Genomic DNA, 18,781 nt, shown 5'->3' on the forward strand with positions numbered 1-18,781 from the left:
TTGATTCTTCACATGCAGAAATCTGTGCAGAAATCTTACAGTCAGTTTTGTAGCATAAAGGACTCTTTCACTTATTGTGCTTACAGGTTTCAGAATGTTATATCTTTGTATTGGATTTTGCCTAGGGAAAAAAAATCACATTTACAATTCAGCACAGTGCACGTGGAATGCAATTCTTGGAATAAACTAGTATAAATTTGGTATATGTTTAACCTTTTCCCCCAAATACTCTTCAGACCGAGTAACAGATTTACAGTCCAGCAATGCAGTAAGAATTCCACCTGGCTAATGGCAGTTTAAACAAAGTTCACAAGAAAACAAACCTCTCAAAATTACTAACTACCCTCCCTAACAGGATCTAGCATAAAATCCTTAAAATAACTCCAGTACAGTGTAAGATAGCTTAGTGGTGTAAAAGGTGAGAAGACACTACTGAACTTACATCACTAAAAATAGTTGTCTATCATAGTATTTTTCAAAAGTTATTTTTCCTAATAGCACAGTGGGAACATACAGTTTTAGAATCTTTGGCTTTGCAGAGAAACAAGGCAGATGCCTAGCTAGCCCTAACCCTAATGAAAGAAGAGGAGGAAAAGTAGCAAGTTTGTTAGCAGGGAGGTCTGTTACACATCTATCTCAAGGGAATAAAGAGTAAATTAAACATGATATAACATTCTGGGCAAAAAAACCCCACTGCTGTGAAACATTTCAAGAGGGCAATCTGACCAAAAACTCATCAGCATTTGTATATATTCCCTGCTAGACTGTTCCCTAAGAAAAGATTCTTCACTGATTGTGTTTTGCCATGCAGTTGAGCAATACATTACTATTCTATTTAAACTGTACCAGAAAGTTCAGTTTCCTTGCACAGATAAAACTTCTGTGCTGATTTAAAAGTTACTTTTTTTCTAAAGCATGACTAATTACCACAACAAACTTGCCAAAAAAAATAGCTACTTCACTTTTAAAATATGCTTCACAATAACATTTTCGTTCTAAAATATAGCAGTCATTCCTTTCAGCCAGCTGCAATGTAATTTAGAAAAGTTTTATCTGCAAATATTTTTCAAATTTAACTGGCTAATCAGGATGTTGACTACGTTTTGCCTCTACATTTCACAGAATTAGCTACCTGCCTTAAAAGGCAGTTTCTTTGTATAACAAAGAATAATCGGCCTGCTGCATCTCATTCAGTACTTTGCATATCTATACTATTTTTTCCATGTAATAACTCTATTAAAAAAAAAATCAGCTTATCTCTACAACATGCCTGTGGCAAAGGCTTGTTGTTAAAGCTGTTTACTGATCAAGAGAAAGAGGCACCAAAGTTGCCACACAGACACTGGCGTGGGAAGGTGTATGTCACCCTTTCTATCGATGCATATTAATTAATACATCTCAGATTCCAGAATCTGTTCCTGAATATTAATCCCAGTGTTAGAAATCCCAATCTTAGTTCACTCATCCAGATATACAGAGTGGAGGATTTGTGAGTCAAAAAAAAAAAAAAAAAACGAAACAAAAAAACAAACAAACAAAAAAAAACCAAAAAAAAATCTAATATGCTCACCTTCCAATCAGATCTGAAATAACAGAAGGTAAAAACAAATATAACCTTCAGGTACTAAAAAGAACCCAACCGTAAAAGTGAGGCCATTAGATTAGGCTACGTACTTCTAGCAAAATATCACTATGAATTTGCCAATTCAAACACAGGACAACGAAGCCATGCCTCCAGCCCAGCGGAGGACAATAAAAAGCAATAACAACAAGTCTATGTGTAGGCTAGTTCTGCAAGCGAATAAACATGCATTTCAGGAAGTCTCTCCAATGATTTATCCAAAGAGCAACCTAGTTACTCTGGAGTTCAATAGTATAACTGCACTAAACATTTTCCTTCTATGACAAATATAAAAAGAAAAAAAAAATTAAGCTAGAACAGAAAAATTAAGCATGCAAAAGACTATATAGAAATTAAATGAGAGGCAATTAAGAGTAGAGAGAGCATCAGTATAACTTAAGTTAACCAACCTAAGCAACCATTCAAAGCACTTTGTCACTAAGCTTTTGCAAGAATTTACAATGCTGACAGCTTCCTCGCTAACCAGGGAGATTTCTAAGCCAGTAAGTTTGACACAGAGGGATCACAGAGTTTTTGGAAAAATGGAGAACTTAGCCCATGTGTGCTCTGAAAAGAAAAAGGCCTATACAGCTGAAATCCACAGAGAAAAGGTGTTCATATAATACAGAAAGTTCCCTTTTCTGTTGCAGTTTAATTTCACCTGCTGGACTGGTAAAACTCTCTGTAAATACTTGAAAGACCTCTTGTAATCTTGCAATCTCTTCCTCTTTATAAGGACTACATACCAAGGTCTTACTAATATAAATCCTAAGGGGAGCCTATAAAAAAAAAAAAGACAACTTATTTTCTGCCTATAATAACCCATTTCTTTCCAATAATCTTTTTTAATCACCTAGAAAAGCCATCATTAAACACATCATTGTTCATTTGACTTTGTTAAGAAAGTAACAGTTACTGTGAGATGATTCTTTACAGCAGAAACAATAAACTTCAACATGGAGGAAAGCAAAATACAATTACAATTGAGAAACCAAAAGCAAAACCCAAGGGCGGAGGCAGTTGTTTAGATTGTCTGCTGATGCTTATTCCTTAAAAGACAGGCAATCTATATTCAAGAGAGTACGGCCAGCAAATAAGCTAGTTGTTATATCTGAAGCAAACTGTATGCAATGATAGTGTGTCATCACCCAGCTGCAGCTTGTGGAAAGCACAGCCACCTGAGATGATGCAGATTAAGAGATACATTGTCATTACGTGGAACACACTGGAAAGTTAGTGATAAAATTTGCTTTGCTCTGTGGTTAAGATCTCTTGGATGTGTATTTTTGATTGAAACAGTAATATCAGCGTACAGTACTATCAGTTTGACAAAGATCAAATATGCTTGAATGTTTCCTTTTAAAATCCAGGCAAATAGGTATATGAAGCTAGACTAAGACTACACTCAACACCTGGCAAGAATTAGGCATTGATTCTTTACTGTTCAGCTGCCAAAAAAAGTAATTCCTTGAAAAAATTGCATTCTAAAAACCAAAAAAAAACAAACAAGCAAAATCAATATTATTAATATTTATAATTTAGGTACTTGGCCTGCTTAAATCCCACTGAAATTGAAGTAGCTGGGAAATATTAGTAGGCAGTTAACTTCATTAAAAAATGCATTAAAGACTTAAGATCTTTTTTAAAAGGAAACAGGTAAATTACTGGGAAGAGCACTTATTTCTATGAACACTGAAAACCAGTAAGTCATTTTAAAATGTTCTATGCTGAAGTCAGTTAAGAAAACTCCTGTTAAGCAGCTTGTAACTGTAAAGTGCCTTTGACAGTACAGAGTTTTACTGAAAAGCCAGCAAGTGGAATGGCCCCCATGTGCACAGCATGCACCCCAGGCACAACAAACAGCTTGGTCAGCTTCATTACAGGAGAGGGTACAAGAAAGGTTTCTCCTGTCTACATACCACACTTTTTTATTTCATACAACTTGTAACTTTTAGACATGTCTACCTGTCTGTCAAGTATGAGCAAAATTGGCTAGGTGCAAAAATAATATGGGGGAGGGAGTAAATGGGAAAGGGAGGAGAGGTAGATGGACAGAGGGACACAGACAGACTGATCATACAAGCTTCATTTTCTCCGGAGATCAAACCAAAAATATTATAGAGTTTGCAAATAACAGTGGTTTTACCAGCTAGCTAGCTGTATAGCAGAAAGATAAAGCCTACTCGTGTGTTTCAAGATCAGAACCAGGCCCCAAGGCTGAGCGACATGGTTGCAAATTCACACCTACTTTCTCACTTCCTATTTAAAAATGTAAATTTTTTTACACTCAGGTAAGTACAGAAATAATCGCTTTCTTGGCAATTTTCCAAAATTTTACAATATTGTATTTGGCTTATTTCTATTTTTAAAATGATAAAACCAGAATATCAATTTATATGTCTTACTGGATGACCAGGTCAGCGGGCAAAAGGTATTCAGTGCTGTCTTCTTCCAGTGCAGCTTTGAGTTTCTTCCCTGTTGCTTTGCTGAGGGATGTTTTAAGCTTCTTTGCTAGTTTCTTAGGAGTGCTTGTTACATATAAAGACTCCTCTATACAGCAACTATACACTTCAACCTTCACCTGGAAATCTGGTCTTGCTTCATCACTGAAGCGGGGGAGAAAATTTCAGAGCGTTTGTTAATAAACTGAGTATGCAGCCAAGGAATGCTGCTGCTACTATATATATTAAATAACATCTATTTCTAATCAAGGGAATGAATGCCATAAGATTCAGGTGAAGACATACATTAATATGGAATTAAAGACTAGAGTACACAGCAGTTACTTAGTGTTGAAGTCATGAGATGGCTGTTATAATTAAAGCATAAACAACTGCAAACAGGAAATTCAACGTTTATGTTAAAAACTAGAAAAAAAACATGTTATGGAAATACACAGGCAAGACATTCAAACACTCTTAAATCTGCCCTCTACTGTTACGCAAAAATCACGATTGAAAACCTATCTGTGCCTATGGTCCTAAATCAGATTGAACTGTTTTAAAGATATCTTAGTCACACCCCATCCCCTTCACATTACTGAAAAAATCCTGTCTCTCTCACAACCAACAAAATCTGTCATTCATAACTTAACTACTTACTGCTGCGTTCTTCTGTCTGCAGCCTATGCTTTCTCTGTTTTCAGTTCTACTGATTCTCTTGTTCTCAAGCTTAGTCATCAAACCAGAAGCCTAATCTCATCTTTCAAGTACAAGTCATGTCATTGCACACATGCCCATAACGAAACCATCCCAAAGGCTTTTATAATAAGTCTTTCTTTATCTTGGGAGATACAAGGCAAGTTAGAGTGCCTTTTCTGCTTTTGTTGCAGTATTTCACAGAAAATTATAATGGTCAAGTCTTGTGTCTTTCAAGAAGTAGATTTAGATCTTTGCCCCCACTCTTAACTTGAACAGGTGTTTAAGAGAATTTAAATTCTGATCTAAAGATCCACTCTCCCTCAACCACTCCATTTTCAGGATCTTGATTTAAAGTTTTCAGTAGTCCTAGCTTTCCAGCCAGTCTTCCTCAGGAGACTGAATCTAAATTGCTAATATAAAAAATAAAGCAGGGGGAAAAAAGAAAGTTAAGTGCCTCTCAGGACTCTCTTAAAAATTATAAAGCAACAAAAAACATACATGAGAACACCTTTCTACTCTTTTCCAGGTTACTTTTCAAGATAAATGAATAATTTCCTGTCTAGTATTCTTCAACTATAAGGACTGTGGCTGTAGCACATGCTTATATTGGTGTAATGGAACATGAGGTGTGGAAAGAGACCATAGCCTGCTGTACAGATTAATACTTAAAACACTGGGTGCAACATTTGTGCCTATACTTCCATAATGCTTTCAGGTTTTAGTATTAATTTAATTCTGTCCTTGAGGTACAAGTTTGTTTATCTCTTTAGATAAAGAAAAAGGCTTCAGCATGGCAAAAATGAAGAGTTCAAGCGGCACATCTACAACCAGCATCATTATGTACATAAAAACCAACCTTCCAGAGGGGGGATCCACCAACCACTGAAATCAGTAAGACCTCTGGTGATTCATTTGCCCACAGAAAAACTTAGCAGACCTCAGCCAATCTTATTCATAATCATATCCACTTTCAAACGAAAACAGCAATATTTGTAATTCACTCAACAGAAATAAATTATACTCACAATATGGTTACATTTTCATCAAAACAGATATCTGTTATTGCTTTATCCACAATGGCCACCTCTGTATCAAAAACCTCAGCTCCCATTCTGAACAAACAAAAAACTGCATAGCGCTGTGATTCTGGAAAGAGCCAAAGAAATGTTTTATAAGCTGTATTACACATCACAATACTAAATGCTACCAGTAAACAAAAGTAGAAGAAATGGTAATTCAGACCTCTAAGGAATTGTCCTCAAATTCTTTCCACCATAAATTTTCATCATAGGATCTTATGATAATTGAACTATCAAAGCAGCTGTATAGGTAGAACAATATTCACAGAGGAAAAAATGCCTACCTCTGCTCAACTTTTTTTTTTTTTCTGATAATCAGGGGGAGATTGTGCTAGCAACTTCAGAAATGTTAGTAAAAATGTAATTTTGTTTAATAAAACTGATTTTAAGCAAAAAAAACCCTAACATTTGATCCAAAGCCTGTATTATTTTATGAATGTACTATATAAGATTGGACTATTTTGCCATGCTTAGCCCCTCTGACCCTATTGAAAAGCAAAGTGAAATCAATGCCAGGTGACAGCTGGAACAGATTTAGGGTTAATCTCCATGACACAGCAGAATGCATGTATTTGAAGACTATCCAATAATACACTCAACACTAACAGACAACTTTCCTTTAAATTTCTCACTGGAAACAGCCTCCAATATACTCTCTCAAGTGTAGACATGACATAGAACAACATCTTTAATCAGAAGTTTCTTGGCTATCCATTTAATAAGACTTTTCTGTTGCTTCCTCTGAAATTTCTCCTCAGAAGGACTTTTTAGAGACTAGGGTTTAAACATACAGAACCACAGGACTTTGAACTAACTCAACTTGCTGCAACCAACAACTTCAAGTTAAGAGCAACAACAAACGGAGTAAAATAAGGACCTACTGAAAGGTCAGAGAGGGGGTTAGGATAAGTATGGACTTCCCCATCCAGTTTAAATTTACAGGTATAAGCAATTGCTTATCACAGTAGTTCATTACATCTTACATACTTTCTTTATTGCTGAAGTGATCAGAGCCTTTCCACATTAATGGTATTCGAATATCTAAAGGGAAAAAAAGGTAGGGAAATTAAGTTAGAGCCACTACTGTAGATCTGTGATCAAAACAAATTACAAAAAGTTTCTTGTTTCTTTTCCTGATGTTCTGGAGGTAACAGGACCTTCTACCCAAAGAACAGCATAACTATTTCAATTTTATTACCCATGTCAAAAGAAAATTCATCAATTAGTTCAACTTGAAGTGTCATTTTCTTTTAGAAATTATGCTAGGATAAAAATATTTTAAATCTCATTTGAAAGTACCTGAAATAACATTTCAGAGTGGCTGTGTAACATAGTTCTGAGAGGTATTCTCAGAACTCAGAGGTTCTAAGCCCATTATTATGCATAGGTGTAAACTGAAACTCTGCTTGCCTTGTGCTGGAAACCACTCATCCAACTGCAAGAAGAAAAACTTCCTGTTTTAATGGAAAGACTGGGGTATTTATACTGCAAACACTTAAGTCTTGTTTTGCTAGCCACAGAGAAAATATCACTTGTAATCACATTCCCAGTTAGAATTGTCTTAGTTGGCATAAAAATAATTTTTTTAACTCAGAAATATCCTTCTACTTCAGAACCATAGTAGAGAGGCAATTACAGAACCATTATTTTAAGCCATGCCTGTCATTTTAATATTAGGAAAGTATTTTCTTCAAGAAATTTTCCAATTTATCTACTCAATCCAACACAGTACTGAGTGACATTTTCCTCCAGTTTCAAAGACTCAGGTTTACATGTAATGTGTCTTATTAGTCCCTTGTTAAAAGACAAATGCAGTGGGGGCTTTATAAATCCAAAGTTGGTTTCTTAAGTACAACACAGTGGTATTTAACAGTATATGCAATATATTGACACATGATGGCAGCAGTGAACAGCACTAGTTCAATTGCCTTTTGATTAAAATCGTCCATACTCTTATAAAGGAGCATTTCTGACTCCAGTGTTGATTTTCATATGAGGCTGATGGAAAAATCCACGTATAGTATGCTAAGATGCAAAAGAGTACCAGTATTTTGGCAACAGATTGTCATGTATTCCTACAGGGTTTTACCCACAAAAATTCTTGTTGAATTAAGTGAAACCGCATATAGTCACTGTTTCAGAAGTTATATTAAATGAAAAATTTAAATTTAAGTTATTTTTTATTATATTATGGGACATGTCATTATACATGCTATTTCAATTTTGAAACTTGCAAATTCATCTATTTTTAAGTGTTCATGAAAACTAATGAATTTTCAACAGTGAACTGCCAGTATACAGCTTTAGACTGCCACAACTTCCTAAAAATCAATACATCACTACATTCTGAAACTGCCTTTCACTTCTAAAGATGCATTTGCATAACAAGCATTTCTAATAATAGTTTTTTTGAAATAAGGAAACAGAAACAGTTTCATTAAAACAGTTACCGAAGTCCCTCTCAAACTTTAAAAAAATATATATATTTATCTCTGTCAGAGACAAAGCACAGAATGTTTCTTTCCTGAAAGTAAAGGTCTTAAATTTACATAAAAATGTGAAAACAGAGTTACAATAAAAGCCTTTTTTCATCTTTAATCATAGCAAACTCTGAATGACAATGTTAATGTGCTCAATAGGGCTTGTTAACAATTAGAGTACTAGATTAAAGATTACTTCCGTATGCCACTTTCAATATCATGCTAGCTGAAAAATTTACACCTTAGTCAGAAAATCATCAGGATATAGATAGTCAATCGCTTGAACAAGTTTAACATGATACTTGTAAATCAATTTTCTATTCATTCTTGGATTGAAAGAGCTGCCATTTATCAAAAACAAAGATCAATTTTCACACACCTTAATTTCAGTTACCATTAGCTGTAAATCCATGTGGATTTAAATTGGATACATTCAAGCACTACAATTAATCAGATTTAAAGCCAATGATTCCTTTATAAAATTACTTTAAATTATGATTATGCTTTTTGATCAAGATTTAATATATTGTCTTCCAACAAAAAAATTGATTGATAAGATAACATAAGTTACATAATTTATTCACACACGTGGGGGATAAATAAGTAAAAATACCAGAAGTGTGAAAATCTGTGGATTAAGGAATGCACTCCCCACACAGTATCTGACATGCAGTTGCTTTCTGTAGTACATTCCTCAGTACTCCTGCATAGCTGTTCCTGAACTTCTGGTGTTGGCCACATTTTTTTTGGTAATAGTCTAAGCTTCTGGCATGTACTAACCATATGATACGCTAATGTATTTATAAGTGGATGGATTACTTTCCCCTAAAATATCCATTCTATATCTTCCATTCTTAAATTACATGCCTTGTCATATTACATGGACTACCACTTACTCCTCCTCATTTCCAACCTCTTCCAGGCAATTCAGTCACGACATCTCCTGATTCACACTGCTTGTACTCACAACTGCATTCTCAACAAGGCAGGCACATGTACATGCACGTGTGCCTCCCAAACATGCAGGGCAGCTCCAGTTGCAAATCCAGTGAAGGTTGGCATACAAGAGAGAAGAAATGCAGCATGCCCAATTTGCTACACAACGATTGGGAAAGACAGGGAAAGCAGAATAATGGGATATTACAGATGTGAACATACTGCAGCTGTGGAAGCAGACAGGACCAGATTTGGCAAGCTAAATGGACACAGAGTAATGGGTCAGAGGACAACACAAGGAGGAACCAGGGAGGCATGTATTAACGTCATCTCAGGATCTCCCAATCATGTACCTTGCCCGGCAGCTCCTGCCCTTGCCAAGCATGGACAAGCCTGTCCCCACAATTACTTCTCCATGCACTTCAGTTGTCTGCTTCTCAGGCACATACAGTGGAAAATAAGGAGTTAATAACGGGTTTTCTATAGAAAGCATAAACCTCTCAGCAGAGGCCAAGAACAACATTTAGGCTTTCCTGCTTTAAACTGGACCTGGCTAGGCTTCCCTAGGAGTATTTGAAGAGGGGCGAGGCATGGCAGCATCCCAGCACTCACAAACTTGAGTTCAGAAATGAGGTAGTTGATGCCTCTTTCCTTTGCCTTGATCTATGCCATACTTCTGAGGATCATAACCTCCAGTTTGAGAACCACTATGTTAGTAAACAGGACAGAATCATTAACAGATACCATGTAACAGGAAGTGGTGTATTTCACCCTTGTATTCTCTTGTCCCGTCAAAAGAAACTACCTAACGGTTTCATATCCTAAAAATAGAGCTCTTATACAATTCTGATCTTCTAAAGATAATAGAAGTCTATTATATGATCCTACAGTCTTCACTGCAGATAACTATAAATCTGAAGAAAGGTGCAACCACAGCACAGACAGGCAAACAGATGCTTTCATCCAGCTACCATAAGGAGGAAAGACAGACACACATACTGCAAACAGCTGTGCTGGCAGAAAACATTATTGAACCATGTGTTCATCACTGTTCTACTAGAAGTTACCTTGCCTAAAGATATGTCAAAATATGCAGAATTAACTTAAACAGTTTAAGTAGTGAGCCCTTCTACACTATTTTATTTTTAATGAAGCATGTCAGGGAGCACAAACAGATCTGTTAGCAAAGCTAGCAAAACAGTCACAATGAACAACTACAGCAGTGCTGAACATAGTAACATCCACTATTGGCATAGGGAAACAAAATGATAAGTTCATGGTGCTGAAGTTTGAGAACAGGCTAGGAAACAGTGTACCAGCCTACTGGAAACCACCGTTAAATATTCTTGTTACTAGTTTGCATTGAAGCCATACCACTATACCTTTGCTGTAGCCATGTAATCTGCATTAACTAAATAACATTTGCACAGTAGTTATAATTGTGCCCTCAATTTGTTAGACATACCCTGTATGATCACATCAAAGTTTGTCTTTGTGGGGAGAAAAAAGTTATCAGCACATTTACACTTATTTAGCTTCAAAATGTATTCAATGGTTAGTGACAAACAGAAAAAAGTATTTCCCACTGTGAAAGTCCCTGAAAGTAAAATGGAAATACTAGATAGGATCTTCAAAAGCACGTGTGTGACTTAAAAGCACAAGTGCCCTTGAAGCACAAGAGGATTCATGCCCCTGAACAACATACACACTTTAAAAACACCATCTTGTTTGTACCATTTGTGTTAGAAATCACTGTCCAGCCAATTAGCTCCTATAATTATGTGACTACCCAGACACTTACCTGATATAGCAACCTTTGCTCTGCATGCCACACGGTCTTTTGTCCCATTTTCTGAAGATCTGCCAAAAAGAAGAAAAGGAAAATGAAGTTTGAGATCTGTGCATTTAGACTTCTAAAACTTAACACTTTAAACATTAAAAGGTGTCAGGGTTTTCATATTACAGCTCATTTCAAATGCTTTTCTTTAAAGTTAAATTTGGTATCTCTGGTTTAAGATATGAGTCATTAGATTCTTGAGGATAATCTGGAAGGAAGGTACACCATCAATTTTCTTAATTCCCTAGAAGATTTTACTCCAAAGCTTATTTAACCCGGGTATTAAAAGACAAGTAGATTAATCTTCCTTGTCTTTTCCAGCTCCAGCAAAAATCAAATACATTATCAACTTTTCCCATTCTGTACATATCAATGAATAAGCAACTTAATTTATCGGTTGTATTATTGGTTCAAGAATTGCCTCCTCCTCTATATTAATAGAGACCAATTACAAAATGTTGCACTGTTAATATTGTGATTTTACATGCAGGCAGACACTTTGCTAAGTAGCCAGAGCATAGATCTCAAGGTCAACCTTAAATTGAATCAAAACAATCTGTAGATACCGAGTAACAGTAGAGTGCTCTCCTTATATTTGCTACTGCTCCTAACTCCTAACCAAACAAGGTGAAATGAAAATTTACCGCTGCTACCAATAACCTGACTTCCAGAGGCAGTTATAGTACCTTCAGAACTCACAGATTACAGACCCATACAACAAGGACAAAATTCACTTGAAAACCCCAGAAATTTCTCTCTCAGTCAGCATCATCTTATCTGGATTAAGCTTTAACCAAATTCCAGTCTTGAGCAATTACTGAAAAAAGAACTGCAAATGCACTATCAGCTACCAAAGATATGATCTAAATGGTAGAGAAATAACTCTATAGCGTGCATCTCTTCTAATGACCTCTACTGACAATGCAAAGGACCCCTTAAGACAGAACCCCTCAGAAAGCAATGCATGACAGACACAAATCAAGTAAACAATACAGCTGACTATGACTGTAAGAAAACAATGCAGCTGTTCAGATATATCTCCAAGTATCTCTGCCCTGTTCCGGACATGTGCCATCACCATTATGCGGTCACTGACATCAAAGACCAGGAGTTGAGTAAATCAGCATATATACATACTTGATATTATTCCATCATTAAAAACATAAATAAAAGATGAATCACTATAAAGGTCTTCAACTTAGTAGGAAAAAGCAATACAACTGCAATAATTACAGAATACCACAATTTCAAAATCAGCTTTCACAATAGTCAGAAAATGCAGTTCTTTCCTTCAATAAATTTCTCCTGTAAGACCACATTTCTGAAAGCAAAAAGTAGCAGGACTGTTCCTATAGATACAGTTAACTGGAGCTAAGCCTGTGCTCGAAGAGTTTCTATGCTAAATCGCAATATTTCATTAAAGTAATAACCTGAGAGCAATAGCGTGTCTGCACCATGATTCTGAACATTGCACCCAAAATATATTCCATTAGGAAAAAAATTATAACATTATTCAAACAAACCACATATACTTTAGCTCATTCAAGAGTTATAACGTGAGAATATTTTCAACTAAACTGATTTTTCTTCATGTTTATTGTTATATTTATTACTTTGTTGTAGTTAACAGAAGCGGCCAGCAGAGGGTACCAATTAACCATGATAATTCCATCATTAACGAGACCTTAATAATAGAAAGGATGAAAAGTAGAAATAGGTGTATTCTCACTTGTATAGTTTTGTTTTCTTCCTTCAGACTTGGTTAGGTACCTTTTCGTATGCTAAAGGTAATCAAGAAAATATGTCTATTATGTTACTTGATATTCAGATGGTGAACTACAGTTTAATGTCAGTAATAAAATCTACCCAGAAAAATAGGACTTGTTTTTAATTTTATAAAGTAAAAAGAAGATACTGGAATGGTCTTGTAATGTTTTAAGGCAGCAGTAATGTATGTTTGTATGGAGGAAGACAGAAGGAAAGGTTTAAATCCACTTTCCTAGACAGGCTGCTAAAAATTCATGTAAGCAAGAGCCTGCTTCATAACGTTCCATTGGAATTTGAGCTGTTACTCACCGTTCTTCGGTTCTGCACGAGATCAGCTCTTCTTTTTGGTTCTGTAGCTCTGTCCTGTATGCAAGTATACGAGCATTGCAAACCATCAGGTTTTTAACCGCTTGCAAGAGTTGGTCTTTTTGTGTGCTCACTGCAAGTAGTTTACAGATGCCTTCTCGCATGCGGATTTCAAAGTTAATCTTCTCTTGGATGTCACATTCCTAGATATGCAAAACCAAACAAAGGACTAAACAAAACCCCAGCTAACAGTATCCTGAATTTTTAACAAGCTCTACTTATTTCACAGTTGGGATAGAAAAACCTAGGTTTTAAGTATATGCAGCCATTATGATGGTTACTAAACGTAAAATGATGGTTCTCTCTTCAGGAACAAGAGAGTAAAACACAGGATGTAATAGATTCACTATATCCATTATACATGAAGATTCCAAACCAGGTAGTAACATTAACTCACCATAGCATTTGAAATTTACTAAAAATTTATGTGCCTCAATGTGTCATTCATAAGATAACAACATATGGTCCCCTCATATGGTCATTGAGAGGCCTAACTTAACAAAGCTTATAAATTAACAGCCCACTTTTTACAGTGATCCCTACTAAAATAAACTCTAAACTCAGGAAAACATCTGAAATACTTTAAATCAGAAATCCAATCTCATTACTTCTTTGGCCATCTTAAAAAGGGTTAAAAAAATGTGTTTTTTTCACTCCTGGTTGATATAAAATTCAGGTGACACCAGCAGCAAAAAAGGACAATATCCCAATACTTGACTGTTTCAGGCCATGAACTGAAAGTCAGACAGCTGTGGTAGCTTCAACACTACACAAGGATCACGCTCTGCCTGATGGACTTGCGGGTCAAGTCACTAGAATTCTGCATCACTGTTTTTTTGAAGGAGTGAGGTTTTCTAAGGTATTACAAAAATTTCTGGGAAGTCAACTTTTTCCTACCTACTTTCAGAGAAAACAAACATTTAAAAATGCATGTTATTCCTCACTTGCCACTTCAAAGAGGTCAATCCACACCAAGCCAGAAGAAAATTAAAGTGAAGAATCACAGTTTGCTGTCTCCTAAACATGTGCTAAATGCCACTGATGGCTCTGATCACATTACCTTGTTATGTGGCCATCCCTGGCCAAACCAAATATTTCTGACACATAAAGAACAGAGTGTTGTCACTATATTGCAGGGTTGCATTGAAAATACATTGCAAGTTGGTGATGAATGAAGCTTTTTCAGCAATGAGCAAGAGTGTCCCAACTACCTCTGGAATTAAAAGCATCATGTCAGTTTTCAATTTTATAGTACATCTGAACTCAAAACAAATGCTTTAGAGATGGATCTATAAGCAATTGACTGAAACTACTCATGGTACAATAAATTGAATTTACAAGTTTGGTATTTTAGCTGGTAGAAAAATACTGGCAACTGCTCTCCCTCAAGACTCTAAACAGGATAGAAAAAAAAGAGGGAGCCAATTTCCCCACAAGTCAAGTACCTGAGAAATCCAGAACCCGTGAAAGGGGTAATGTGGACAATTTTCTTCTTTACTTGGGACTCACTCTGTCATTAGCTGCCTTTGACATGAGAAAGTGACCCTTCATAGCAGTCACAAGAGGCAGGTGGAAGCTCACTACATAGCCACCATCCATTCCTTCCCAACTTGCAGGAGTGGGTTTTGTTTTTGAAGGCCTGATTCCATAATGTAAAGATAAAGTTTCAGCTCCTGTTCCATCTGTTCACAAAGTGTTTCTCCTTCCAAACCACCCTCCTTTGTTACCCTAAAGGAAAAGTGGGCTCCAGTCCACAAGCCACACTCAGCATAGGCACAGCAACATGCTGAAGTTGTAATACTCTACTACATGGTGTCTGAAACAGAACTGATCCCCAGCCACCTCAGAACTCTACTGTAAAAACCCAGAGGCTATCAGATCCCTTCAGCAGTATAAGCCTCTCTTTCTATTTCCTGCCTCCTGTTATAGACAGCAACTTCATTCTTGCTAAAATGGTACCTAGAGCCGTACAGAAGGTTCTTCTGCCCCACATCAAGAGCCAGCAAGTCACTAAGCCCGCATACACAAACATAGTATCTCACTTTCCTCAGGTAATAAAGGAGATGAGTTCCCCCCACCCAAGATGATAAAGACCCTAGGCTTGTGTAATCAGGCAAAGCAGGACAAATATATGTTCTACTGAATTTACCAGTGTTTAAGAAAATTTAGTCACACGGTGAGAGCACAGATGATTAGACACCACCATGAAGGGCACTAATAAAGTACAGAGGACTCTCCAGAAAATAAGAACTCTCAACCTGAGACCCCATAAGAAATATTTGGAACATGCACAAGTTACCATGACACAGGCTTTTTGGCACCAGTGAGTCATTTGGTGGTGAATAGCTCCCAAAGCTCACATCAGAGATGTTTTCCATAGAAGTTTTGCTGGTCTTCCCTACAGTCGATATCCAAAGGCCTGGGACCCAGTATAGCATCACAGACTACCCCAGGTTTGCCCCCCTTTGGAATTTGCTTTCCAAAGTCTCAACCACAACCAATGCAGGATAAAGCAGTGCACCAACACTTCCAAATCCCCAGCACCTGCTTCTCTATCCACATGTTATCTCAGTGCTCATCCCAGGAGAAGCAAATAGCTTTCATCAATCTTCTTTTATTCTGAGTCAAATTTTACACAGCTGTGAAAAGCTAAGCAAGGCCTACACCTGCTTCTAAGAAATAGTTACTCATTCATTGAGCCTAAACTAATACATAAGCTGTTACAAAGCTGAATTTCATCTCAGAAAAGTGAAATAGTACTTTCCCCCCAACATTTCCCAGGGTACCAGGCCTCTGCACTGACCCAGCACAGGCCATGGCTCCTTTCCAGCTCTATCACCTGGTACATAACTATGGTGAGGAAATAAACTCTCCTAGTTTGGGGCATCTGCATGTATCTGTACTAGGACTTTCAGAACTACACAAAGGATTTAGTCCATGCTACACCTCAGCCAGGCTCACGTAAAATATTCTGGACTAGCATTAAATGGTTGTTGGGCCATAGCTTAAATAATCACACCATATAAATCGCATCTGAAGGAATGACTTAGCAGCCTAATTTGAAATGTATGAAGTTCTTCACGTCTAACAAAAAAAAGTTGGTCAGGTTTTGTTTTTTTTTTCCTAGTTCCTTCTAAAAATATAAGCACACCATCTGGACATGGAAGAATGACACAGCACTGTTTTGCCATATGCTGTCTACTAATGCACTGTTTCCCTTGTGATCTCCATCCTTCCCCCACCAGTGGCAGCATAACCCAGACAAGATTACTAACAGGTGTTGAGATTTTCAGCCCCACACTCAGGAACTACCTAAGCAATACTTTCAGAAAGTCTTTGTATTCCTCACCTAAGCATACCTACAATGTAAGAAATTTTAAAGGACTTCTAGTTTTGCATAGGTGATGGAGTCACAAAACAAACAAACAAAAAAAATCCAACAATAGCCAAGAAAAATTATATGGATACTGCTGAAGGCAGGACAGATTGAAATTTTACTTTATTTAATTGATATCTTAAATACAGGCTTTCAGAATCTTATTCCAAGGTATACCTCTGATTTATTAGCACAGTGGCTTACATCTAAAGCCCATAGGTCTACTATATTTATTTAAAATAAGCAAGTAGTCAGGCAGCAAGTGTTCTTCTCAAACAGAGGCTGGGAAGTCAAGGTACTAGCTTGGAGACTTTTCTAGCTAGACACAGCAATAAGTATTTGTTGCAGTTGACAACAATAGCTCTACAGACACAGCTGAGTTCAACTAATTCAGTTTTTTAAGTGATTGGAGGTTTAAAAAAAAAAAACTCATTAATAGGAAAATCAATGACTAAAAGATTGAAGAGCTAGAAAGGATCAGCTTCACGCTCCAAGACCCTGAAGAGGGTGAGCAGAGAGCTCAGCCCACCAAAGCAGCGTCACCTTTGTCCGGGCAGCTAACCCGCTCCCCGCTTTCCCCAGCAGACCTCCGCTGAGGGGCTGCTTTACCGCACCCAACTCGGGCCGCTTAACGGGCCCGAGCAGGCGGCCGGCTCGATCACCTTAAGCAGGCTCCCTCAGGGGCCGCCCGCAGCCGGAACGGACATGCCGAGCTCGGGGGCAGCGCAGGCTCCCGCCTACCGAGGGCCGCCCGCAGCCGGGCAGCTGCGGGTCGCCGTCCGCTGGCAGCAGGAGCGGGAGCTGGTCGGCCTGAGCCGTTAACGGACGGCACCTGCCGCGGCCGGCCGTCTTCCCCGCCGCCACCCCCGTCCCAGGCCGCCGCCCGCCCGGTGAGGGACGCCCGCGGCTCACCGGCTCCTCGCCACCGGCACCCAGCACGCACCGCCGCCGCATCCTCCTCAACAGCGCCGCCGTTCAAAACTCCCGCCCCCTGCAACGGCCGCCGCTGCCCCGCCCACCACCCGCCCCTCCCGGCTGCTCGGGGACGGCCGCGTTTTGCGGCGTCCGTGGGCTTCGGCCACCCACGCGCGACAACAGCGCGACACAGCAGGCTGCGCCGGGAGGAGCCGGGTCGGAGCCGGGTCGGAGCCGGCACGCCTCCACTTGCAGGTGCGACAGGCACACGGGTTGTTAATCCCCAAGGGGGCCAGCGTCGTGAAAATCATCGGTTTGATCCTGCGGATAGAGTTGCAGAAATGCATTATTAACTATTATTGATAGTATTACTAACTCCCTATTATTTAGCTAGAATAATGAGTGTTGAATAATGAAGTTTGAGACCCCTGTTCCTTGGGTCCTCGTTAATTTATTTTCCTGAAATAGGCCGATGCCACTTCTTTCTGAGTGATGTTCCCTAAACGAGCTGGAAGGGGAGGCCGACAGCCGCTTCCCCACCGGCTGTTCAGCACACAGCAGCAGCCGCTGCCGCTCGGAAGCACGCCATCAATTTTTAACCACATTCTTGGTTTTCTGCAGTTCATTTAATTATGCGTCTTTAATACGACGGTACTTCAATAGCTGTGCTAGTAGCATGTATTGTGAAAAGTATATTATACTATCATATATTAAAATCAAAGTGCATTAATTATTCATTGGACTGACCAGAGAGGAACAGGAGCCATCTCTCTCTTCTGCTGCCAGTTCTGCAGCTCTGGTTGTCTTCAGCAGATGCAACAAATGAGCCAAAATAATGTCTCCCATCCATCCCTCGTCCCTGATCTCTTGGCTTTCTTCTCTGAATTCCTTCTCGGTGGGTGATGGTCACAAGCACGGATCCTCATTGCTTCGCACATGGTTGTCAACATTTGTGAGAAGTAAAATGTGCTGGAACGAGTGAGATCTACAGTGTTGCTAACAGCTTTCTACAGAAGACAGAGGTCTCCTGGCTAACATATGCTTATTTAAAATACAAGAACATGCAATTAGAAGGGAAAATTTGAAAAGCCTCATTGCTTCATCAGGATTTCACATGGGTGCTTGGCAGCTCTGCTTGCTCCCTGACATTTACAACCAGGGCACAAACACAGGGGGGTAGCCTTCAAGGAAAATCATGAACTTTTGGACCAAAGGTACGTATTCCTTGGTGGAAGGCAGAGGACAGGGAGCTCTGCTTCCCTCC

General features: G+C 38.4%; 1 protein-coding gene across 1 annotated transcript in view; it reads right to left on the bottom strand.

Moving 5' to 3' along the window:
• Positions 1-17,571, bottom strand: part of RTKN2 (rhotekin 2) — a 35,860-nt gene extending 18,289 nt beyond the window's left edge. The window contains exons 1-6 of the mRNA XM_030030913.1: positions 17,515-17,571; positions 13,170-13,369; positions 11,058-11,116; positions 6,828-6,881; positions 5,787-5,907; positions 4,027-4,227 (exon numbers count right to left, since the gene is read on the bottom strand). Coding sequence (XP_029886773.1) covers positions 4,027-4,227; positions 5,787-5,907; positions 6,828-6,881; positions 11,058-11,116; positions 13,170-13,369; positions 17,515-17,556 — 677 coding nt within the window. The 5' untranslated portion in view covers positions 17,557-17,571. The remainder of the gene's footprint in view (positions 1-4,026; positions 4,228-5,786; positions 5,908-6,827; positions 6,882-11,057; positions 11,117-13,169; positions 13,370-17,514) is intronic.
• Between the last annotated feature and the right edge of the window lie 1,210 nt (positions 17,572-18,781).

This window comes from Aquila chrysaetos, chromosome 11 (genome assembly GCF_900496995.4).
Source record: "Aquila chrysaetos chrysaetos chromosome 11, bAquChr1.4, whole genome shotgun sequence".
Lineage (NCBI taxonomy): Eukaryota > Metazoa > Chordata > Aves > Accipitriformes > Accipitridae > Aquila > Aquila chrysaetos.